At 32.0% G+C, this 25,784-nt stretch overlaps 2 protein-coding genes across 4 annotated transcripts in view; one reads left to right on the top strand and one right to left on the bottom strand.

Annotated features, from left to right (window-relative positions):
* LOC106616271 (uncharacterized) overlaps window positions 1-20,399 on the bottom strand; it is an 87,310-nt gene extending 66,911 nt beyond the window's left edge. Inside the window, exons 1-3 of one of the 3 annotated variants that reach the window (XM_070107175.1) lie at window positions 20,052-20,399; window positions 15,830-16,102; window positions 1,348-1,685 (exon numbers count right to left, since the gene is read on the bottom strand). In XM_070107175.1, the coding sequence (XP_069963276.1) occupies window positions 1,348-1,685; window positions 15,830-15,896 (405 nt within the window). In that variant the 5' untranslated portion in view covers window positions 15,897-16,102; window positions 20,052-20,399. Of the gene's footprint in view, window positions 1-1,347; window positions 1,686-15,829; window positions 16,103-16,541; window positions 16,561-20,051 lie in introns of those variants that run through there. The other 2 variants (XM_014232852.3, XM_070107174.1) reach the window with 2 other exon arrangements.
* Window positions 1-25,784, top strand: part of LOC106614816 (streptococcal hemagglutinin) — a 411,732-nt gene that overhangs the window by 257,329 nt on the left and 128,619 nt on the right. The gene's annotated exons all lie outside the window — the stretch shown is intronic.

Raw genomic sequence — 25,784 nt, 5'->3', positions numbered from 1 at the left:
AGAAAATTAGTAAAATGAGGAAGGAGAATAGTGCGCTTTTAAAGTTTTAAAATCACATGCAACGCTGCGTGTTGCATTACCAGAAGAAAATCATTACTAGAAGGAAATCTTACTTTTTACTTCCTCCTTTTTTGCTTTTCTTTGCGAAAAATACGCTTTGGTATTTGAGCCGACAATGAGTAATTGCCCAATAATTTCAATTGCAATTGCATTAACTGCAAACAACAGCAACAAACACTTGATTGCATTCCATTTTACACTCATTTCGCATCAATTGCTTGCTGCAAGAAATCTGCAATCAATCACTTGTGCTCGGATAATTTGGAAAATACGCAGCGTTGCATATCGCTAGGCGTTCAAGGGTATAAATGCGATGAGTATTGTCTAGCAATTCTGTAAATGCCGGCAATTGTTCTCAGTTTACCTATATTCTTACCTGTGTTGCGCGTTTTGAAGCAAACATTTTTTAAAGATACATATACACATCTAAAATATATTTTATTTTTATAAAAAGTACCATCTTTTTACCTTTTTTATATACCAAAATATTCTCACACGTCTTGGTCCTACTATATTTAGTAAATTTTCAATTACTTTAACTATTCAAACTTTTTATTTTTTCCGCGCTACTTACCAATCGAAAATGTGTTCGGAGTTAATGCGCCTGAAAGTATGCAACATCGAAGTGGTAAAGTTATCCATGCATGCAATTGTCACGTAGTTAATGAAGTATTGTATATCTTTGCTTTACGAATTTGATTGTACTTAAATTTTTTGAAGATATATTGCAGGTGGAATATGGTTCTAGCGTTGTTCAAAAATTTAGCATCGAGCTTAAGTTTCAACATGCAAGCTATTAGAGGAAACTGAATCCTTTTAATATGCTTAATATTTTTAAGTTGAAACCCAATTTACTAACTACCGCCAGATAGCTCATAAAGCCACAGGCTCTGGATATTTTCACAAGAAAAAAACTTCGAGCTAAAGCTTCACCAGGCAAGCTTTCAGAGGGAGGTGAAGTTATAAAAAGTGCACCTTTAACATGATAAATATTTTTGAAGTTGAAATTAAAAGTCATAGCTACAGGCTTGAATATTTTTTAATAAGAAAAGAGGTAAGCATAGTCTGAGAAAGCTTTTGGTAGTTTTTACTATTATAAAGCTACTTTCCAGTCTATACTATTGATATAAGTTCCTTATAGAGCCTTGTGAATTAGCACGCTATGAATTCAATGGAGCCTACATAATTTCCTGCAGTGCATAACCTAAAAATCCCAAAAAACTCTTAAGGCAGTCACTTACATCCAACAAAGGAAAAAAATTAACGATATTTAGATTCCTCGCCTACCTTTTCTAGCGGCACCATTGCACTCTTGTCATCCGCTACCCTCGGTGATGCACGTTTTCCACCCACACCTAGCACACCTGCACCGCCGCCACCACCACCACCAACTTGTCCACGCCCTGCTCCCACACCACGACCCATGCCGCGCTTGAACCTTGGCGCATGCTTATCACGTAGCTCAACTTCGAGACGCAGAATGCCGTTGTTGTTCTCTGGAAGATTGATGTTCAGATTATTATTACCAGCTGCTGCAGTGGTGGCGGTGGTCGTTGGCGGTAATGGTGCGCGATGTGATGGCGGTGCCGGTGGTGGCAATTCATTGTTGCCAGTTGGCGAGAAACCTATTGAGAAGAGAGAATCCTGAATTAAGTACATGCGAAGAGGTCGATTGCGGTAGATGAGCGTGTGATTGAATGGTGCAAATGAAATTAGTTGTGGAAAGGTGTGTGCCCTGCAAATTGTTATTGCTGTTAATTTTGTGTACAGAAAGTGTATTGCAATCAAAAACAAGTGTAGTAATGGTTTTATTTCGATGGCTTCAATGAGATGGATTATAATTAAAATTACTGTTTGCAAAACTTATCAAAAAATGTGCAAAAATTTCAATGCTAAGTTTTAATATTAGTATAAGTCAGCATGACGAGCTAAATCGATTTAGCCATGTCCGTCTGTTTATTCATTTGTCTGTCTCTCAGTTTTTGTGATATCGAAATCAAGAATCTCTTCTTATGTCGGAACCGCCAATATCGGACCACTATCTCATATAACTGCCATACAGGCTGAACAATCGAAATCAAGTGCTTGTATGAAAAAAATTTTCATTTGACGAAATTCAGCGTAAGTTATTGCCTAAGACAGTGGTACAATATCCATAGAAATCATTCAGTTTGGATTAATAACAAAAGCGTACAACTTTAAAACTGGTCGATCAAAATCTCTTTAAATTTTTGTACGGAATCTTTTATAAATTAGAATTATTTAAAATAATTACTTCGATCTCATAGAAATATATATATATATACAATATTTTAGAAAATGCAATTAAGTTCAATCATAATTTTAATAATTTTTGCTTCGCCTAGAAGTAGGCAATCCGAAAGTATATATGTCTGCATAAATAGCAAGTTGAATGAGTTGGTAGTAAAAATTTATTTTCTATTTCTAAATTTAAGATTACATTATGATTGTACTCAAAGCTTTTTTCTAACTAAACTTCCAAGAATGCTCGAGAGGACCATGGATACAGCTATTTGTGCTAGTAATTTCAAGTTTTTTGTTTATTCACACAAGATATTATAGTGTTTATCTACATACGAGTAAGTCCATGATTTGGAATATTCAAACATACTTACCATATATACATGCCAATATATTAATAGTGTAATTAAAGCTAAACAGTTGTGTTATTTTTGGCGATTTAAGCTCAATCTGTTAAATTAGTAAATATAATTTACTTCTTCTGTTATTCTAAGCTTATTAATCAAAGATGGTATTTTAGCTGACAGCATAGCCTTGCATTAAATTATTGCTATACAGGGTAATGCGAGTAAAACAATTTTCAAAGAAAGTAATAATTTAAGGAATTAAAGATTCTCAAATATTGTTTTATATAGATTGGCCTGTGTGTGGTGGTGTACTTGTGTAATATATTTGGGATAAGAGACAACACGAGTTACTTTTTATATATTTATATTTTTCAATGTGCTTCAAAACTAATGAATGAGTAGTCTACTTATTATTGCAATTATGTTTAGCTTCCATTTAAGCCAAACTCACACAATATAACGAATGTTTTTTGCATATAAATTATGGTATGTTTGTACAATTGCAACTATTCAGTTTATTATGCTCAAGTTAATTTTAGCATTACACAGCTATGACTGCATACTGACAACTACAATACTTTACAATGTTTATTGAATGGTATTGCTAACGTTCATAGTCGAATAAGAGCACGTCCTAGCATAAATACCCGTTAGGCATGCAAATCATATAATATGCGCCTAAATGTAGGTCAATTGTTAATAAGTTACTTACTTATATTAGTTTAGTGTTTGCATGGCATAAAAGGGTAGTTCTTTGACTATACTGCAAAATATATAATAAAGTACTTAAAGCACAATAATATGCACTTCAAATACCTGGATATAAAGAAGAAGAAAATAATTAAGACGAACATTTTTTTAGAAATTAGCTTATAAATCACCTAACAATAATCAAGTACTGGCTTAGTTATTGTATATAAAAGGCACATATATATATATGAAAATATTTTCTGAAAATTCTGAATTGTTTCGACAAATAGTTACGGTGTATCAGCGATCATTTTTGAACTTAAGCAATATAATCGACTTCCAAAACTTTACCAAAACCTCATCTTCTTAGATATATTTGTCAGAAAAGTTATAGAAAGCATAAACATTTTAATAATAATTTCGATTTTTGTAGCCACAATGATGTGTAAATATCTTCAACAGAACCAAGTTGTTTTTTGCAGTCCTTTGATCACTACCTGTATTCATTTATTGCAAAAAAAAATTTTTCTTGGTATTTGGACTTAAAATAATTTTAGCACAAATTATTCTGCACCGTCAGTTATCTTTTTTCGAAGGTGTTGCTGAATATCAGCTATGGGATCAAGCTAAAGCAAAATTTTACAAAATTAATCGCCGAATATTAAAGAAAATTAAATTTAGAAAATATGCATAATTTTTACTTATTTATTAAAATTTATTTTAAAAAAATGTCTCTTCAAGAACAATTTTCGTAAAACGCGTTTTTGGGTTGCAACTGAATATAACCCATTTATATACTAAAAGTTCTCGTTATAAAAAATACCCGATTATTACAATATTTTTTAAATCAAAATAAGATAACAAATTAGTTGTAAATTTAAATATTAGCCCAAATTGGCTAATATCGCATTTTCAAGTTTCAAAACCATAAATAAACTCAATTTTTTTTCTTTGAAAACCCAAAACCACACTGCGCTTCAGTCAAATAATTTCCTTTCTCAAATTATATTTCGCTTCGTTTCATTCTTGTTTTGAGTTTGTCATGTCAACTAGAATCAATGTTGACTATAAGCAAATTATATAGCCTTTAACTGCCAAGCCAAATGAGCAAAGTGAAATGTAAAGAAATTGACAAGTCAACCATTTTGAAAGTAGCCACTATTTGCCAAAAGTACTTTGAACTGAAATGTCAGCAATTGTGCCAAAAGTCAGAGAATGTAAGCTCAAAATTGCTGCCGGCAGCGAGAGGAAATTTTCAAAACACACAGCTAGAAAATACAAAGGCGCTGTAGGAAAAAATTCACATATAAAAAAAAAAATTGCTGCTTATTTTACCACACAAATTCAATGCCTGTGAGAAAAAAAATGTTTAATAGTCTTTAAATGCATAACTTTTTTGATAAAATTATCTCCTCGGTACAAAGTTTTCCAACAGGGCATAAATGCTAACCTGTCACCTTATTAAGGGCACAATGTTGTGAAAAATTTAGACACACACACGAAGCTGCTATATTCATATTCAGTTCAATACATCACATATTCGTACGAAGAATATTGTATACATATGTACTATATACCCTGTCCTTATGTTGCCAATATTTAACTTTACTGAACAATTTGCAGCACTCTTTGCATTGTTGCCAATTCAAAGTCGCAGTTTGTCGCAAGTATTCATTCCACTGTGTCTAAATTTCCTGGCAACATTCCCTCTAATAGCTGATTCGTGCTTAGTATACGAGTATAAAGTCTTTACGGCCATGTTTACTACTAGGGCGACACCCAGTGGTGAGGGCGTGTAAAAGTAAGCTACATAACTACAATATTAGTAACTACTTACAAGCTAGATCATAAAAAGCAAAAATAAGAGTTCTAAATTGTTATTATTTTTGCATTTTGTTATTATTAGTTCGTTTATAATTCTTTCGAAATTTCGGGGCGTTTTCTGTGAAATTTTTGCCTTAGAAAATATGTCGAAAACTCCTTTATTTAACAAATATTCGAGAATTCTTTTAAATATTCAAAAAATGTTTAAACTATTTTTCCATTGACTTCACTTATCTTTAAAATAATATTCAATCCATCGAATAACTAGTAACTATTATATTTTGAGTAGGTACGAACTGGTTCAATTAAAAATTGTGCGCAACATAATGTAAAAGAAGATAAAATAAAATATAAATTAGAGAAGAAAAATTAATTGATAATATAAGATAACCTTGAAGGCAGTCAAATGAACACTTGGCTTTCGATTCACTTCTAGAGGCTATTTCCAGTTATTAGTAATTTTTGGGTGTATACTTTCAATTTTTTCAAACTGTACAATTTAAATATAATATGTAAGCTAAGCTAATTATTTAGTGAAAAATATATTTGAAATGAATCTAAAACCATGATTTCGTTATCCTCTGCTGTTTGCTAATATATTGGGCTTCAACAAACTAGTATAAAATGGGTGATATGTAGACTAGTTTGGAAAGCAGATAATGTTTTATATACATAAAAGTACATAACTAAATATAAATAGAGAACTTATCGGCATTTTTTTTGTCTTATAATAGTGATTAGATTAGGAGGAAATATGTATTCTTTTTTGTAAAATAATTAATACATATAATATATATTTAATATATAATAATTAAAGCCCATAATATTATCCGAAACTAAGATGGATGTAATGAAATTGTCAAAAAAAAACAAGACAAAAACGCAAACTTTGGCTGCACTAAAACTATAATATCCAGCACAGGTGAATTCCTTATAGCATAATAGTATATAAATTGATTCTAATCGATCAGTTTGAATGGCAGCTTCGTGTGTATAGTAGTCAACAATATTATCGTAGCTTGTAGTATTGTAAAATGACCTGTGCCAAATTTCGTAAAGATATCATGTCAAATATAAAAGTTTTCCATACAAAGACTTCATTTTGATCGATAAGTTTGTATAGCACCTACATGTGGTATATGCTATTGTGATCCGATATTGGCGGCAGACGGACATGTACAATCAATTCAGCTTCTTACGCTTATTATTTATATATACACTATGGGAATTCTTGTTTATGCATATAATCCTGTTCATCCTAACAATCTCTTACCGATTAATATACTTTTTTTTTTTTAAATCTTATAATTTTCTATTCATGAAAAAATCAGTAAAGGACAATTATATTTTTACAGTTAGTAAAACTAATTTCATCCCCAAAATCCTAATCAATTAATTTCATCATATGGTCAACACACTCCTCTTCACCACTGGGTACAATTGTTTGGTTGACATTATTATTGACTTGTCATTCCATCCTAAATACACAGTTATTGCTACGCTTATTGTTTGTTTTGTATTTCATAGCATAAAATCGCTGAGGATAAGAGCAATACAAACTGAATTTTGTGGTGGATGGAAGGGAAAAGCTCATGCGGGCTAACTGTCAGCGCTGACATAACCGCATACGAGTAAATGCTCATACCAACAAACACATACACACACGAGCCAGAAAGCAAGTCAGCCGTCTATGCTTCAGAATTTGTAGTCGTGATATGCAGAGAAAAATATTTTTGTAGTTGTTGTGATATTTGCATTTAACCGGTCACTACCAGCGGTGAAGCTATTGATGCACATACACATAAACCTGAAGTTGAAAATTATACGTGTATTTATAGCTTTGGCAGCCTCACGGCATTACAAGTAACCTACATAACGGAGTTTTTGTATTTGCCAACTATCAATAACTCAAATAATCATTATTGTCATCGACAGTTGCAAGCGCATTGTCAGTATAAACTATCCATAACCGTTGCTGTATTGTCAGGATCATCGGCTAACGGCATATCGAGACATAAAATCTTATGCGCTCACATTCTCCTAAGGGTACTTAATATTGGCCATAAATGTTGGTGTGGGCTGTGTGTGTGTATAAGTGACTTTATGTGTGTTTATGCAACTTTATGTGTGCATATGTGACTCTGTGTCTCTGTGACTGAGTATGCGCCTGTGTGTGTAAATGTTTGTGTGACCGTGTGGTTGAAACCAGGAAATCTATTAAATGATTGTAAGTTGTTGGGTCAAAGCAACGAAATATTTATTATTGTTGAATGGTTTTTCTTAGGTAAAGCATTTATGCTGCGAAGGGAACATTTTTCAAACCAGATATCACATTACAACCTTGTTTGCGAAAGAAAATATGCGAAGTGAGATAAGTTTAGAACATTCATGTGATATTTCGATATTTTTATTAAAAGAATAAATAAATAACCTTTACTTAAATTATTATGAGCGCACTTTAGGGGATCTGAATAACTACCAACAAAAGACCACAAACTGATTTTAAATTTAAGATAAATATTATTAAATGTGTTCTTGAGTAAAAAATTTTATATAGCTACTTCGAAGTTCTTTCCTTTGCCTTCAGTGCTTTTGTTCATTTTTTGTATTTACGCACATATGATCTATTTAAATGTGTTTTTAGTATAAATATGCGTTATAGACTGTACTGAAAAAAATTTATACTTAGCAATTTGTGAATCCCGAAATTTCGGGATTCGACTCAAAAATTTTGGAGTCCCGAAAATTTTCGAAATGCATTTAAGTAAAATATTATTTTAAGAAGACATTTCTGGTTTCTAGTAAAACATTTCGGGATCCCGAAAATTTTCCAAATGCATTAAACAATTTTTTATGGAAAAGAAATTTAAGGTTTCTTTATAAAACTTTTTGTAAATTTCAATATGCATTTAAGCTTATGTATATATTTATTTTAAAGAATTTAAAGTTTTTTATAAAACAGTTTAGAGTTATGGAAATTTTGGAAATGTCAAATATTTTGGGATCCTGAAAATTTTCGAAATGCGTTTAAATAAAATTGTTTTAAAAACATTTTAGGTTTCTTATCAAACATTTCGGGATCTCGAAAATTTTTCAAATAAATTAAACAATTTTTTATGAAAAAGAAAGTTAAGGTTGTTTTATAAAACATTTTGTAAATTTCAATATGCATTTAAGCAAAAAATATATACATAAATTTTTTTTAAAGAATTTAAAGTTTAGTTTTTATAAAAGACTTTGGAATTATGGAAATTTTGGAAATGTCAAATATTTTGTGATCCTGAAAATTTTCGCAATGCGTTTAAATAAAATTGTTTTAAAAAAATTTTAGATTTCTTATCAAACATTTCGGGATCCCGAAAATTTTCGAAATTCATATAATTTTTTTTTTCCTAATTATAGTGAAACATTTCGGGATCCGAAAATTTTTTAAATTTTGTTTATGCAATTTTTGTACAAGCAAAATAATAATTTGAAATACAAATGGAAACTTGATGACGAAGTTCTGTACGAACTAAAAGTATTGGGTTAATCTACTTTGCTTGAAAGTTTATCAAATTGGAAAGCTGGAGTTATTTTTTTCTCAAATAATAAAACTTTAATTTGATCTGGTTGGTTCACTACATGTTTTGTTAAGCTTATCTTCATACTTTAAGCTTTTATTTTATTTTGTTACCAATTGAAAGCAAAGTCTTATGTGATTTAAGATAATTTTATCCAACACCAAAATTTATACTCTTGGTTGGTCGAATGTAAAAAGAGTGAAATTTAGATTGAGTTGATTTATCTCCTATAATATTTTGACATTTGAAACAAAAATAAAAATCCATAATCCCGAAAACTATGTGCTAATATATCGGGATCCCGAAACGTGCAGTATTGTGCTGTTTAGTTGCAAGCTATAATAAAGTCTCTGCGTCTACACGCATCTCTTTATGGATTTGTATTTCTTGGAGGGGATTGCCAATAAGGAACAAACGGAGAATATTTTTACTACCTTTCTTATTAAGAGAGCAAAGTATGAAGATTAATATAATGAATGTCATAACCTATTCTGCTGAAATGTGTATATACTCAAATCAGTAGTTTTTAAGATGACATTAAATGGACAAACAATATTTTCATATAATTTAATAATTATAATCAAATAGTTTAATAATAATAATCAAACAAATTTCAGAAATATATTATATGTTATCGTAAACAAATTTTTGTGTTGAAAAACAAATCTCTACGATGTAAAACATTGTTCCCTATATTTTTCGGATACCTTTTAAATTTAAGCTAAAACTCCTGCCTTGCAGTGATATTTTTCCTCCTTTTGTAGCTTCATCTTAATTCATAAATTTGATATTCCTGTTTTTGGTTCACTCTAATATAATCTAATATAATCTTATATACGTATATATAGTATTTCATGCCTTACCTCTTCTAAGACGACGAATTTCATAAGACTTACAACTAAAAAATATGGCTTAGCGCAAAAACCAATCAGGCAACAGTAATATGACATTATGAAAAATGATGTCATCGTTAACCAACAACGGAAGTACAGCATGAATTACACAAACACGCATATATATCATATATATTGTATAATGTATGTGTTGATTAAAATGATAATGTTACACGGCTTCAGTCAAAATTTATTTTCAAGACGATTTATTACTTTTATGATTCACCACGGTTAGCTGAGACTGCTGACAAAGCAATCACTCGATGGCAATAACAAAGGCGCTTGAAGAAAAGCCACAGCCGAAAGAAAGTAGCAGACGCGCCAGTTTATGTTTGTATGCATATAAATAGCTTAATAAAGCCACCGCAAAAACCGCGCAATTCTTTGTTATCAAATGTTTGCTAATACGTCATCGGTTTCCGTTTTTTTTTTTCTCGCTTCAAAAAGTATAAATTTTCGCTGAATTGTCAATATCGCGCGGAAGCGGCAACAGCATCGAAGCAAGTGATATGTAAAATCATTTGAATAATGTAGCATTTTTTTCGCAGTCACCAGCTTAACATTGCCACTTCGTTGAGTAGCAACAACAACAACAATTCAAGTATGTTGTAAGAAAATTTGCTTTTGTCGCTTATCAGACCCCTTGTACTTTGAATTTGGTTGGAGCAAGGAATCATGTCAATGTAGCCGATTTTTTCGCGTATGACACTTCCACAATCATGTAAAAATAGTTATATTGTGTTCACATATACATATGTATAGCGGAATGTACATTTGTGTATAGTGTGCCTCGTGGAATTTGCCACCGTGTGCTAGTCTTCTCATAAAAAGTTATATTCTACTGAAGAAAAATATTTTTAAGGGATGCATGTGGAACATGATTCTAGTTTTTGACTAAAAAGTAAAGTAATTTAATTTTTATGTAGGCACAGCGCATACATTTTTCAGTAGGTAAGAAGCCTATATGTTGCCTTTGCAGCATTAATAATATATCAGAAAAAATTGTAACTTTCGCTTGAAAATAATATTCATCGATAAATAGCTTTCACCTGTTTCATTTTTAAGAAATATTCGTAAGAAGCCTACGAAAAAATGTTTACTAAAAAGGTTAAAAATAAAATACTTTATATTCACATTTGTTTTTTAAAGCAGTATATTTGTAAACAAATTTTCTTACAGGCATACACAAATTTTGTTGCATAGTGTATACCTAAGATAGTAATGTTGCAAATATTTCAACTGCAGTTATATGTTCTGAAAATTGCAGCCAAAACTTTCTTTATAGTTATTACTGCAAAAATATGTTTCTCAATTCAATTTTTCCTACAGGGCATGTACTTGTATGCTATATATCTACATATACGTTCCTCTATGTAAGCGACTGTAGTTTCGGCTATACTTTTTGTCAGCAGCTTTTGCGCCAATGTTAGTGATACGTGATGACACAGAAACGATAAATAATATTTACTTGATAACGCTCACTGCAACCTTTTCGGCCTAACGACATTAGCGCACGGAAAATTTATTGAAAAATGTGGTTAAATGTAGGTATCATTTCGGCTATTTTTAAGTTAATACAGCAAAATTTTTTCACAGTTATATATATTTATTTATATTAAATTGTGTTTATTAGTTCGTCATTAAAAACATGGACTTCAGTTTTGGCAATATTTGTATATATGCGCTTAATATATAATATGCCGGCACTTTTTCATTACAAATCGTTGTGATAACCGACATGACAATCCGCCATCATGTTTCTGCTTAATTACGAAATTATTATTACTTTAACTTTTACGTCCATCAATAGTGTTTGAAATCAAACAAAGTTTGGTAAAAAAATATTTGAATCAAATCGAAACTCTGAACAAGAATTCATACCAAATATCTTTTCGTCTATGATATTTGATTTTCTCGGAACGCTGTTTTAAAAGTGAGAAAAATTACTTCAAAACATTTGGCCCGGTCGACCTTTATAAATATATTCGTCAAGTAATAATCGAAGGAATAAAATTTTTGATAACAATTTCGACTTCAAGCTACACTGAAGTATACATTTTTTCATGTAAAATTACTTTTTTTTGGGAAGCCTGCATTTTGCCAAAAAATCTAAATTTTTACTAATTTTTCGACCATTAGCTTTATTTTTCATAGCAAAAATACATTTGTTTGGTTTATGGATTTAACATAATTTTAAGCCGAAAAATCTTTCTCCCCGCTAGACACTTTTATTAGAGGTGATTTCGGCATCAATGATATTAAATTATCTTCAGCACGAATTACTGATAATTACATTGAGACATTAAATTCTCTGAAAATAGATTATTTTTTATCTATTTAATAAATAAAATGTCTCCTCAAAGAAAAAAAATGCGTATTTTGTGATTTGCAAGTGGATATATTTTCTTAAGATATCTAAGAATGTCGGTACTGGATATCATATTAATGCGTAATTTCAAGACATATTTGGGTCTAACTAAAAGCTCAAGCATCAACTATATATATATATATAGTATATTTATATATAATTGTAAATGATAAAATCAAATGGAGCTAATGACATATGACAACGGTGATCATAAATATCGGTGAAATCGTTTCGAATTTGTAAACACGGGCCAATCTTAATAAAAATTACAGCATAATGTTATGTGAAAATGTTTTCTTCAACACAAAATGGTTTCACCAATTCGCAAAGCCTCAAACAGGTAGTGATTTCACATATACGGTTTAATATTCGAAATATCTCATTAAAACTTTGCGTATTTGTTTCAGTTGGTTTAGTGGGATATTGGTCTAAAAATATATAAAATCGGTCATTAGCAATCCCCAGCTCTCAAGCAATGATTATATTGATATTGATGAGTCTTGAAAGATATTTCAATGAATCTAAGTATTCGTCTTTGTTATAACACAGACAAGGCTTATGCCAAATATTAGCTATTCGGTTAAAGTTTTCGTCGAACAACGAAAATTTGCAGTTCATATTTAAATAGTGCTCTTGCTTTTAAATCATAAAGTTTGCGTGATTGTCTAGTATTCGGCTACTCCCTAACTTAATACTTCTTCATTTTTTTTCATTACTTATTTTCACTTCAACAAAATGCTATAGAGATATTTGATATTTTAGTGGGTGTTCGCAAGTCATTCACAGTCGCACTTACAGTCGCTAAGCACTTGAGATTTGCTATCGCTTATAGGTATGCGCATGTGTGTACAAATATCGCCGACAAATATCCACAAATCTCCAACTTGAGTCAGTTGTAAGCACGACTCGCCTGCGAAAGTGGCACCCATGTTGCACTACAAATGACATAAATAAAGCATGACACATCATAAAAAGTTCGCTGAGTTGTTATGTGATTGTTGTTATTGGAGCACACTAGTTTGGATGGTATTAGCCGCTGCCACATGCTCTGGGTATGCAACAGCGCTTGAAGCATACAACATGCAGTTACAGTAATATGAGTGTAGTGAACAAGTAAATTGTAAAATCATCGCAATTTGTTGTTGTTATGCGCTCAGCACGAGCAAAGGTTGCAACACTGTGCAGCATGTGGCACTGCGCGTATTATTGTTGCCACTAGTCGCTCGCTGTTGCTGCTGGATTAAGCGGATGTTGCATTAACACTTAAGTAACTTTTCGCATAAATAGCTTACAAATCTGCTAACGGCACAGCTAACGGTGTGTACTCAATATTAGCTTTTGTTGTTGCTATTGCTGCTGTTTTGCTAACGGTATTCAGCGCCACTGTGCATTGCATTGGATAGCGCTCATTGATGACAATTGGCAGAAGCTTTGCTGCATTTAAATTGAAAATGAAATTGCCAGCAGCTGAGCCAACTTTTTATCGAACTTAGTTTGCTGTTAATTTATTTTTGCTGTGTTTGTGTGTATGGCTATGCATGTAAACTCGTGTAGAGTATTGCGCCGTGCCTTCGTTCTACACATTTCTAATAAACAGCGTGCGAGTGCGCTAAAGTAGGTCACCAGATTAGATGTGGGCGTCGGTCTGATTACAGTTTGATTAAATTATTTTTTAGCTTAGATGAAATGTAATAAATTTAAAAAAATTATTTATTAATTCGAAGAGTATTGAAAGAAAATTTATTATTATTTTCTGTCATTCCTTTTTTTTTTGTATGCAAATAAACTTATATTGTGAAAAGGAAAAATTATTGTATATATAAATATGTGAAAGAAAATAGTCTATGCCGTGATTTTATATATATTTTTTTGTTTTTAGTAATAAATAAAAAAAACTCTTGAATGTTCTATAATCATATTTGGTATCTTATTAACGTATATTATAGGTCATACACTCACTTAGTTTACAAAAATATTTTATTTTTTGTCAGCGAAAGGTACTAAATTCAATATATTGGGCATGTTAGCGGAAGGTCAATCAGATCAACTAAACCAACAGAAACGATTTAACGTCATTTAAATGGATGGAAATCGCTAAATATATATATAAATATATACATATATTGGTATATTGGAGCTAAAAGCGGTCTCGACTGATCGCTTTAACTTTAAGCGTTACTCTTATATACTCAAGAAAATATTTCCACTAAATTTTACTACACTTACGGCAAAACTCTGCTCGAATAACGAAAATCATTATCTATACTCCATATAATCTGAGTAATTAGTAAACTGATTTCATTAATTTTTGAACTTAAACTATAGTGTATACAGAATTATACGTTCACTTAATTTATTTAACCTCAAGTCAAGCCGAATTTCGCAAAATTTGTATATGAGTTATATGAGTACTAAAGAAAGCATTGCCACGATCTTACTTATTTTTAACACAAGGACACACAACTATTGGAAAGATATTTCTCTCAGAGTTTCAATAATTTAACTCACAGACTGACTGATATTTTTGGTAAAATTTTAGCTATAGTTACTGTGGCCCAAACATTCAGTATCTGATTATAAAAACTATGATATACGGACAATTTTTATTTATATATTTAAACACTATATTTGTGATTACAAAATAAAAATATTAATTCAAATGCTATATTCAATTTTTTTATTTTAATGTATTATTTGCAACCCTGGCGGTCACAAATTTTATATCTAGCTTTAAAACTAATTAATATTTACATTTTGCAAATTAAATAATAAAATAATATTTGCTTAAAAATTCTATGTTCAAATTCTATATCGAGAAGGTTTATTTTTTTTTTTGTTGGGTGTGGCCTTTATATACGTACTTGAATCTCAATTTCTTAAATAAATATATTTTTTTTCTTTGCTTTGAGAGAGTATCATAAAAACACAGTTGACATACAAAATTATCGCACACTGCAACGCATTAAAGTTACGCAATAAAACACTCATTTTATAAACTAAGCAATACTGTCACACACATAGTCATAAAACTATATGCTGCATGCATAATGGTACTTATGTTAAGACGCATGCACGTTGAGCTATTTGTATTGCAAAATTTTATAGCGCACCTATAGACGGCACTTTTATTATGTAATAAAGTAATTAATTCGCAGACAAAAGAATATAAACAGAGAAAATATTTGCTTAAGCCCTAAAGCGCAGCGCAGAGCAGAGCAGCGAAGTCAAGTTCAGCAAACACAACTTACACACACACTCAAGAGCTATAAATAACTTTATTTCTGTACTAGTATTGTGCTTATATGATTTTTTGGATTCGTATATACATATGTATGTGTGTTCAAGTTACCACACACCCACGCACGTACATATATGAGCCCTGGGTATACGTGTACAAGCTGTAAACTCAAGCTGGGCTAAAACGTTGGTGCTTAAAATTACAAATTGCCACTTGCAGTTATTTAATTAAGTTAATCCCTAAATGTATGCTACGAGCTATGGGCTTGACTTGCCTGTCGTGCCGTGTGGATGAGCCAAACTAAGCAACGCTGTGCGTGTGTATGCACAAAAATTAGTGTATGCATGATAGTGTGTGTGTAATGATGGAGCAAGCAGCGCATAAAAAACGGTAAATTAATGTTAGCTAAAAGCAATAGCGCAGTTTGCACCCAAAACGCCTGGCAGCTGCGTGTACTTGTATTAAATGTCTGTTTGTGTGTGTGTGTGTGCGTACGCGAGTCAGTGAGTGAGTAATTTTAATTTCGTATTTTCCGCATAAATTTCTAAAAATTGCTCGAGAAAAAGCGTAAAACTTTGTCTTACCATAAATGAGCTCGCGTTCGAAATTCGCTGTCGGCACGACAATTAGAAATACAACACCGCCACCCATTCGGTATAAAATAAATAAATTTCCTTTGCGCTATTGTTGCTCTGGCTTTGTTTTTGTTTAGATTTGAGTGTGTCTTTGATTCCTTTCTTGCTGCTTGTTGATCAACTAAAGTTGCTCTTATCTCAGCTGCTGATATCATAAACAACAACTGGCGATGAAAAAGTTTCACTTAGAATTTCGCTTTGCGGATTAATTGTGATGAAGTGCTGGGAAAGTAGTTAAAACGTGATTAATTATTGGCGTGTGCGTGGATTACTGTTTTTGTATACAGCAATATTAGAACTTAAAACTTGAAACTTAAATCTTAAAACTTAACACTTAAAACTTAAAACTTAAAACTTAAAACTTAAAACTTAACACTTAAAACTTAAAACTTAAAACTTAAAACTTAAAACTTAAAACTTAAAACTTAAAACTTAAAACTTAAAACTTAAAACTTAAAACTTAAAACTTAAAACTTAAAACTTAAAACTTAAAACTTAAAACTTAAAACTTAAAACTTAAAACTTAAAACTTAAAATTTAAAATTTAAAACTTACAATTTACAACTTACAAACCACAACTTAAAACTTAAAACTTACAATCCACAACTTAAAGCTTAAAAATTAAAACTTAAAACTAAAAAAATTACAACTTACAACTTACACTTTAAAACTTTTAACTTTCAACTTATAAGCTTCAACTTAAAAAAATAAGTGCTTGATTACCACTTTTATTAAAAGAAAATTGTTCAAGTTATATATTATAATATTTCCGACCCAATTTATTCAGCCACCTAAAAGAAATGTTAAGAAAATTAGCATAGCATATAAAGAAATGAACTGAAGAACATACTCAAGTGCACACATACACTCACTTACTAAGCAAAACTTCGAAGTTAAGAAATTCATTTACATATATTAGACAATTGATAATGCACCCACTGAGCCGCCTATTACCAACTTCTGTTTGCTAACAACAAAACAACGAATAAAGTGCAATAGTAAAAGCGCAATCGAAGCCAAATAAAGGTATATATATATATATGCAAATGGGCAGCAGAAACAAAACAAATTCGCGCAAACTTTGCGGCACTTTACATACTTTAAGGCGCATTTACAAATTTTCTTCCGCCATATGCGTAAAAATGTCGTATAGCGAAACAAATGTTGCAAACTTTTGCGGTTATGCATTCGTGTACTTGCTCCTTTATACAAATACATATAATATTTAATATATATAATACATGTGCGACTTCTTATTGCCACAACGGGAGCGCGCACTCGCATTGCAACACTACAATGGTGCAAGGCGAAACCAAAGTGTTAACTTTTCGGGTAAACCTCATTAGGCGAATGACGTCGAGTCAAAAGTTTGTCCCACTGACAGACATGCGTACTTATGTGTAAGTATCGCTAGGATCAGCAACAGATCCGTTGGGGCAAGCGACGTAAGCTCCTAGCAACAATCCGTCTCTCAACTTTACTGTTATTTCATAGCACGCTAAGCATTAGACTTGAGCTTGTGCAGCTGCCGTTACAGTTGTTACCGTTATATGCACATTTGTTGCAACTTTGGTTGTCTGCCTGTCAGTGCGTCAACAAATCTGCAAGGATGTGCAAATACTTGGAATTTCTACCGGATGCATTTCGAAGGCAGTCAGACAAATAAGCAACATTTTGTGGCACAATGGGACAGTGAGGAGTATGTGAAAATGGCTGTAAAAAATTTTTATAAGACGGATAAGCCGAGCGACCGGAAACTCAAAAAGGTTTAGAGAATAACTGAAAGTGAAACAGACCAGACCAACGGGAGCTGTGTGTCGGAAGTGTGGGTGAAGAACAGCAGACTGTTTGTTGTTGTAGGCTGTGGTGTTGTTGGACAAGTGTGGTTGGTTGTTTGCGTGTTTTGTGCTTAGATAAATGCCTGGAAGTGAAAGTTCGACCGAGTGAAGAATATGTGGTTCAAGTGAAAATTTGTTGCATCTTCCATGAGGCATATGCAAAAGCTCTAATGGTAAAGTTGTAAGAATATCTTATTTGGCTAATTCGTTGCTCAAGTAGTTGCATGTGGCGATGCAAGGTATGCGTGCAACTTGAGCTGGTTAGCGCTCATTTCTTTTACCTTTACACTTTTATACTTTATTCTAGACAACTTTTTGCATTGTGATGGATGAGCTTGGTGGCTGGCACGTACTTTAAGTTCCAGTTACGCTGGCTGTAGCTCAGTTTCCAGTTTCCTTAGTTGAAATTTACATTGATAAGATTTAAGAAGGTAAAATTACTTAATTAAAGTTGGTATGAAAAATTAGTTTATTTAAAAGTATAGTTCAAGATTGAAAGCTGAAATGTTTAAAATGTGAAGCTCATGTAATTTGGAACGCCGAACGTCAATATTTGTAAAATTTAAAGTGAACACCTAAGATTTTAAATTTAAATCTCATAAACTTTAATTTTTCAACTTGCAACTTACAACTTACAATTTACAACCTAAAACTTATAGCTGACAACTTTCAACTTAAAACTTAAAACTTAAGACTTAAGTCTTAAAACTTAAGACTTAAAACTTAAAACTTAAAACTTAAAATTTACAAATAACAACTTGCAACTTGCCACTTACACCTTAAAACTGACAATTTACAACCTAAAACTTACAACTGACAAGTTTCAACTTAAAACTTAAGACTTAAAACTTAAAACTTAAAATTTACAAATAACAACTTGCAACTTGCAACTTACTCCTTACAACTGACAATTTGCAAATTAAAACATACAACTTAAAATTCACAACTTACAACCTAAAACTTAGAACTTACAACTTAAACCTCACAACCTAAAAATAACAACTTACAACTTAAAACTTTCATGTTACAATTTGCAACCACCAACCTGCACTTCACAACTTCCAACTTACTATTTATAACTTACAACTCAAAACTTACAATTTACTTCTTATTATCTACAATTTAAATTTAAATTTGCAGAAGAATTCCACACGTACTTACACCGCTTTGCACATATTCGAAATCTTTGTTCAAGTGCAACATATTAATTATACTTAATTCTGAGATTTATATTAAAAATTTCGCACATATATTAGAGATGCTTAAATGCTTACAACTACACATGCATATGTATGTATGCATTTATTTACAAAAATTAAAAATTCCACAACAAATGCCCTTTATTAATTGTTCGCTCTATTTGCTGTGCATACAAAACTTTCCCATTAGTTTAACAGGCCACTAATTTCCGCTTGACCCAAATACTTTAGGCAACAGTTGGTTAATTAACATTTAATTACAATTAAAAAGGGTTTATTAGGTTTGAAGGTCAGATTTTTGCAGCTGCTAAACAATGTTGCAAAAAAAAAATAAACAAATAAAAAGAAATAAAAAAAATTTGACTAGCGTTAAAACACATTCATGCATATTTGCGAAAATTTTGTTCGGAAATATATTGCTATTATGATAAAATAATGTATAAATAAAATATGCAAAATAAATACCATAAATAATTGATTATGAATTAAATACAAAATTTGTCGATTGCCGCTTGACCTTAAAACATATGCAAAGCACATGAAATGCCACAATGTGAAATATTTTCACTATTATCTATTTATTATTATATTATAATTTTTTGGTTAATGTATTTTTTTTTTGTAATTTTTTTAGGAACTTTTAAAAGTAGCTCTAACAGAAATTCCGTACTATTTTAACATTTTTTTAAGTAGCTTATTTTGGTGACTTTTTTTAGACAGATTTTTTAATTTTTTTTTTAATTTTTTTTTTCGTAGCAATGAAAGCTATTTAAAATTGTTTTAATTTACAATAGTATAAATAAGCTTTGGAACATTTAAAGTGTTATATTAATGGATTTGTGGCAATTTTGAGATTTTATAACTTTTTTATTTACTAATTGTTATTTAATTGAGGTCCTAATTAAAAATATTTTATTGCGAAACGTACATATATTTGCTGGAAAATAATTATTTCGAAATTAGCTTAATAGGCGCTGGGGGAGCCTTACTTAAAAATAATAATAAATATTTAACTAAACTCTTCTCACAAAATTTTCACATTCCAGTTTCGATTTGAAAAAAATACTGTTATTAATAATTCTTCACAAAATCTAATTATACTAAAACTCCTTCATAAGCATTTCACCTACTTACTTTTCAATTTAAAAACACCACAACGTATTTATTTTTCTTGCTTAAATCATATTATGTTTTTGTTGTTTTTGTAACACTTTTGCTTTTGTTGAAACTTTCATTTTTACACTTAAAACACAGAAAGCTTCCTTTTCTATTGCCACAATTTATGGCGCATTTTCATAAGCAAAGTGAAATCTCATGTTTCAATGCAAGTTAGTAGTACTTCGTCGAATAACAAAGAAATTATTATTTTCAATTATTTCGCGTACTCAAATTTTCAACTTTTCGCCATTCAGAGCAACGCACATTTTCACAATGAAATCGAAAACTGAACTGGTTGCGGCTGCAGCAGCTGGAAATTCAAACACTGTTCAAGCGTTGCCTTCACAACTAATGCAAAATAAAAAAATAAGAATATAAAATATACTAAAAGGGCGATGAAGACAAATAGAGCTGCGCTGATGACTAGAAAAAGCGGATTTAAATATACAATATATATATTTTATAATTCCCTACTGCCTCCGCATGCACCAATAATTCCGCAGCAAATAGTGTAAGCGTGTTTCGGTTCTTTTATGTGGCTCTAATAAGACTAATTAATATATTTATGTGAAAAGTTGTAAGCTCTTGCGAAATGCGCTAATAAAAGTATGAAAATTGTGGCACGAAGCGTTGCATACATCAACTTGCACCACATTGGGGTTAAAGAGAGCAGAGTGCATAATTAAAATGCTGTAAGCAGGTAGGGTGATATAACATGATTATATATTACACCATTCTACAATATAATGTTGCAGGTCATTATTAAATATTTTGTTTTTTGCACTATCAAATTTCCAAAAAAAATATATATGTATTTTTCATTTCTAAGGTCATTTATACATTCATACTTTCTCCATATCAGCTCGTCAATGGCTTATGGGTTCACATCACTGCAAATGTGTCAAATTTGTTTATCAAAAGTGAAAGCTCACTCGTTGAACAAAATTTTCATGTGAAAATCAGGATTGATGACCATCTCGTTTTCGGCCTATTCCCCGAATATGCAACACACTTGATGCTCGTTCCGCTTCACGAGTTGGGTTTTGTAAGCCCGCAAACCAAGATCCTTCCGCAAAATCTTCCATAAACAGCTCTAATTATTTAGCACAATGCCGAATGGACTCATTCGTGAAATTTTTGTTTTTTTGCTCTTGCTCTGCTCCACAGCACTTTAAGCGTCTTCTATGCGCACTGTACGGCGTAAGTATGAACATTATCCACTACAGTAGCTCGAATTACCGACTCTGCTGGGTGCTTATGTCGATCGTATATTAGACGGCCGAATTTTAATAGTAAATGTACACGATTTGCAAACGTTGTTTCGGAGTAAGCCTGTTCAATGTTGAATGGCAAACCCAATTTAGTATAAATCAAGTAAGAGCTGTCACAAAGTCCAACTGCGAAAAAAATATTGCCTCATTGAAAAACACACATACAAAAAAAGCACCCGTATATAAGAATACCTATGTAGACTCTTTGAGAATTTAAGAATATTTTTTGGTGTACTCTAGAAATCGTTTGCAGTACAAGTTATATTGAAACTTGGTAAAATATAGCTTTATACTTTAGACCTATATAATTTCTTTAGACAAACTTTTAATGCTTCTGTTATATAGCAACCCAACGCAGAATAAGCTGAATTTGAAACTATGTTGGTAATATTATGTTCCAATATTTTACTGGCGCTAGAAACCATTGTCAACATGATCTTTATATAATATAATGCAATTTTAGTAATACTACAATTACTTTTTTTCCAAAAGTTAACAACTCTGTTAACAATACTTTCAAGTCTACAAAAAATCTTAGATATTCTACGTGAGGAATAAAAAATGTCAAAGTTTAAGTCGATTACTTTTTATATTAAGTTTGTTTATGGAAATCTTAGTCAAAATATATTTTTTTACTAGTTGGCAATATTGTTGAAAATTGTCAAGTATGAAAATAAGTCCATAGCTTTTTGAATATTTATATTTGAATATACAATGCATAATATGTACTACCCGTGACTTCTGCTAATTCTAAGGTGAAAAATATAATATATGCCAGGAGAAAGGTCTTGTGAGACTTACAAAAAAGCACTCAAGCAAAAAAATATTTGAAATTCAGTTATTCTAAAGAAGTACCTCTTTTACATGTATTTTAACATTTATTTATTTTATTAATTTCATTTCTATATGTCCACAACACATTTATTTATTTTTATTTCTTGACCAACCACACCTCACTTCATGTTAAGTTTTACCGATTTGATAGTCACAACAGCAATAGGTATTTGCAACGCTCCAATAAACTGATATAATATTACTACTATTGCCTCAGTTCATTTTGACCACACGCTGCGGTTGCTGGTCGGCCATTTCATTATCACCGCTGTGCGATTGCCGCCAGCTATCACACCATCGCACCAACAAAGCACCAAAACCACCGCCAACTGTGCGCGCTTAGCTTCCTTCATTAGTTCACGTGCCACCACTTGGCTTATAGTATATGTAACATGCATCATGCAATATGCTACCACAATCCACTGCCACCTCATATACGAGTCTCTCTGTGTGTGCGTGTGTGAATTTGCTGTTCATTCCACCAACATTCACCACAACTATCATAATCACTAGCTGCTTGAACAGCGACAACAATAGCAGCAACATCAACAATACTCTGGCGGTTGCACAGCACTCCAATTAGCGTCATTAATTATCACAATGTTGCCAGATGGCAACAAAAAAATAGTAAACATTGAGAAAAATAAAACAAAATAGCGAATAGCAAAGTAAAAAAAAAGCAACAAAAAAATTAAAATAAGATCCTCCACTAATTGTGTGTTCAAGCATTGTGGCTTTCGCTAAAATACCAAAGTGTTGAAGCAGAAGAAATTGCACTCAAAGGTCGCGTGGAAAATGTAAAATGCGACCAACTGCGCAAATAATGTTGCAAAAATAATACGGGTTTATACATTGTTCTTCTAATGTACATCAGTAGTTTTTGTTAGCGATATTAGTTACGCTACTTAACTCTCTTTATTACCAATTATTTTGCGTGTTTCATAAAAATATTTTTGTACTTTTCTAAAATAAAGTATTAGACATAAGCGGACTTACTTTTCGGATAGACTAGTTTTGTTTGGTCTGAGATATTCTGTTTACTAGCAGTACTTGGTGACTGCTATATTCTTATAATGCTCACAGATTCTCAGTGTGGTCGATGTGGTGTATCGAACGCGCTTAGGCAGTATGCGGCAGTCACCAAAAGTAGATAGTAGTTACGTTAAAGTCAACATCAAATAAAAGTAATACATTATGCTCGACGAACTATATTCGAGTACAAAATTGACTTATTAGACCGGAAAGACCATTAATCGGGCTCTAACTTTTGCCTCAACAAAGTACTCTCAAAAAAGGTTAATAAAAGAATTACCATTGTCTGGTTTAATGAAGATTTTCCTTATCCTGAGTTAAGTCAAGCACAAAATTCTCTGCTCGGGAACGATCCGCTTTCAAAAATATTCACGTCGCATCACAAACTTGAGTTCAGTGGTTTAGCTTCCAGAAACCCTTAGTTTAAAGTTAAAAGTTAAGTTCAAGGAGAATTATGGGGAACAGCTGTGTATAGGGGCTTAAACACCATGTGCTAAAATTCGACTTTACACCTTAAAATGAACCTTCTGCTACCCGGTAAGTATCACCAAGAAAGAACATATACGCCCGTTGAAAAATGAAGAGAGTAGACGTAAAGATATTTGCCGTCATTACCATAAGCCATTTTGAAAAGGTTTCACATGTGATTTTCAGCAGAAGCTCTGCAATATCATAATAAAGATATGTAATTTTAAGATAATACAATATGTTCTCAATCGCTCATTAGTCCAGCTTATGTTTATAACATCGAAGTTTAATATTACCAAAGATTATAATCTACGCAATAAGATCAAAGTAAATAAACTAAGGTTAAGTTAATGAATATAATGTAGTACTAGGAAGTCTTGAACATTTTTAAGTTCACACTATATATGTAGTCAGTACCTTCACATTCTTGCTATATTTAGAGGGAACATCCGAAATTGATGCATACAACTGCAAAGAACTTAGTTGTTAACTCACTTAAAGAGTCGAAGCTGTTAGTGTTCTATGGACGGTATATTTCAGATCATCTACTGATAGTTCCCGTAAGTGCCAGATAAGAGTTTTAGAGTATCATCTCCCACGAAAGTCAGACCTATCTAACCTCTATAAACACTGATTTCTTTTGAACAAAGATCTGTTGGCTTAATAACATTCCGAATATATATTTGAGGAATGCTTAATGATTCTAAAACAACAATAATTTACAGATTGTCGGCTGCTAATCTTTAGTAAGTACCAGATACAGCTTTCAAAGATCTCCAACCCACGACGATCACCCACGATAGTCTAACTTACTTAACCTAAACGCATCACGATTTTTATTCTTCAAAGCTCTGTCAGCTGAACCGCATTCCGGTAAGCTATTGGGGGAATAACTTAGACATTAACAATAAAGTATAGAGGTTCAAGTATATTACCGATAATTGTACTAGATCTCATTGAAAATTAGCAATTGCAATAAAGAAATGTTGTCTGATATCCACACTTTTATACGCTTTGCTTCCGCGCCTTTCGCTGGAAAAAAAAGTATAAAAACAAGCTTATAATTTCAGACTTTTTCAATACTTCCAACTACCCAGCTAATAAGCTTGAAAAGTCAATGAACCTTGCTAGACACAACATTATTTAATCATGGGTAAGCGAACACGCTCCCTTGGTGACCCTTCTGTTGGTTTTCCTGCAAAGCTGCATTTGATATGTTTATCCACTTCACTACTTAAGTATCTACTTACAAGCTTCCCCTTTGTATAACGAATGAGTGCTGTAATGAAGCCACAACAACAAACCCATGTGCATACAACAACAACGCCAATTGACTTTTCGCCAACGCGCACAAAGCGCTTACATAGTATATGATGAAAGCTAAGTCAATAAATAACCAATTTCTGCCATGAACACTGATAGTGACACATACACACATACATACACATACAAAAACTTTCCATATAAGATATTTTTAATTACTCAACTGACACATTACAAGTCTTTTGCTCGAAACATTTCGTTGCCACTAGTTTTTGGCGTGCGAGCTTTCACTCTTCGAAAGCTTACATATGCACATACATACATACTATTGTACATCAAGTGTTTGTATGTATTTTTGTTGTGCGGCAAATCGCATCATGTTGAGGCGCTTGAGAAAACCGCAATTTTTCAACTGACTGCTGCATTTAATGCTGCTACATGCCACATAAAATGAAAATACGCTGAAGAAAATGCAGTCAGTAGACGAGCTGAAAACTCAGACCTTATTTTGTTGTTAGTGGGCTACCGTAAAGCACCTGACGTGCATCAGCGGCAAGGAAAATGTTTTTGCCAAGGAAGTAGTAAGACGCGTCTATAAAAAATGTAGAAAAATGACAGAAACAACGGAAGCAGACTGTCAGTGTTAAGTAGACGGTGTGATGCAATAGATTTTTGGTGGCTTCTGAGGTGTGGCCAGGTGGCACGTCAACTTGATGGCAAAGCAATTATTCAAGCAAAAATTAAGAGCTGAAGCATTTCTTTCGCTCCGCTTCGAAAAGGCAAATAAGTATGCAGCGCAAAAAATGCTCAAGTATGCGTTAATTGCAAGACAAATGGTGTT

The sequence above is a fragment of the Bactrocera oleae genome, chromosome 3 (assembly GCF_042242935.1).
Source record: "Bactrocera oleae isolate idBacOlea1 chromosome 3, idBacOlea1, whole genome shotgun sequence".
Lineage (NCBI taxonomy): Eukaryota > Metazoa > Arthropoda > Insecta > Diptera > Tephritidae > Bactrocera > Bactrocera oleae.
The sequence above is the reverse complement of the archived record's forward strand: the minus strand, read 5'-3'. Positions and strand labels throughout refer to the sequence as shown.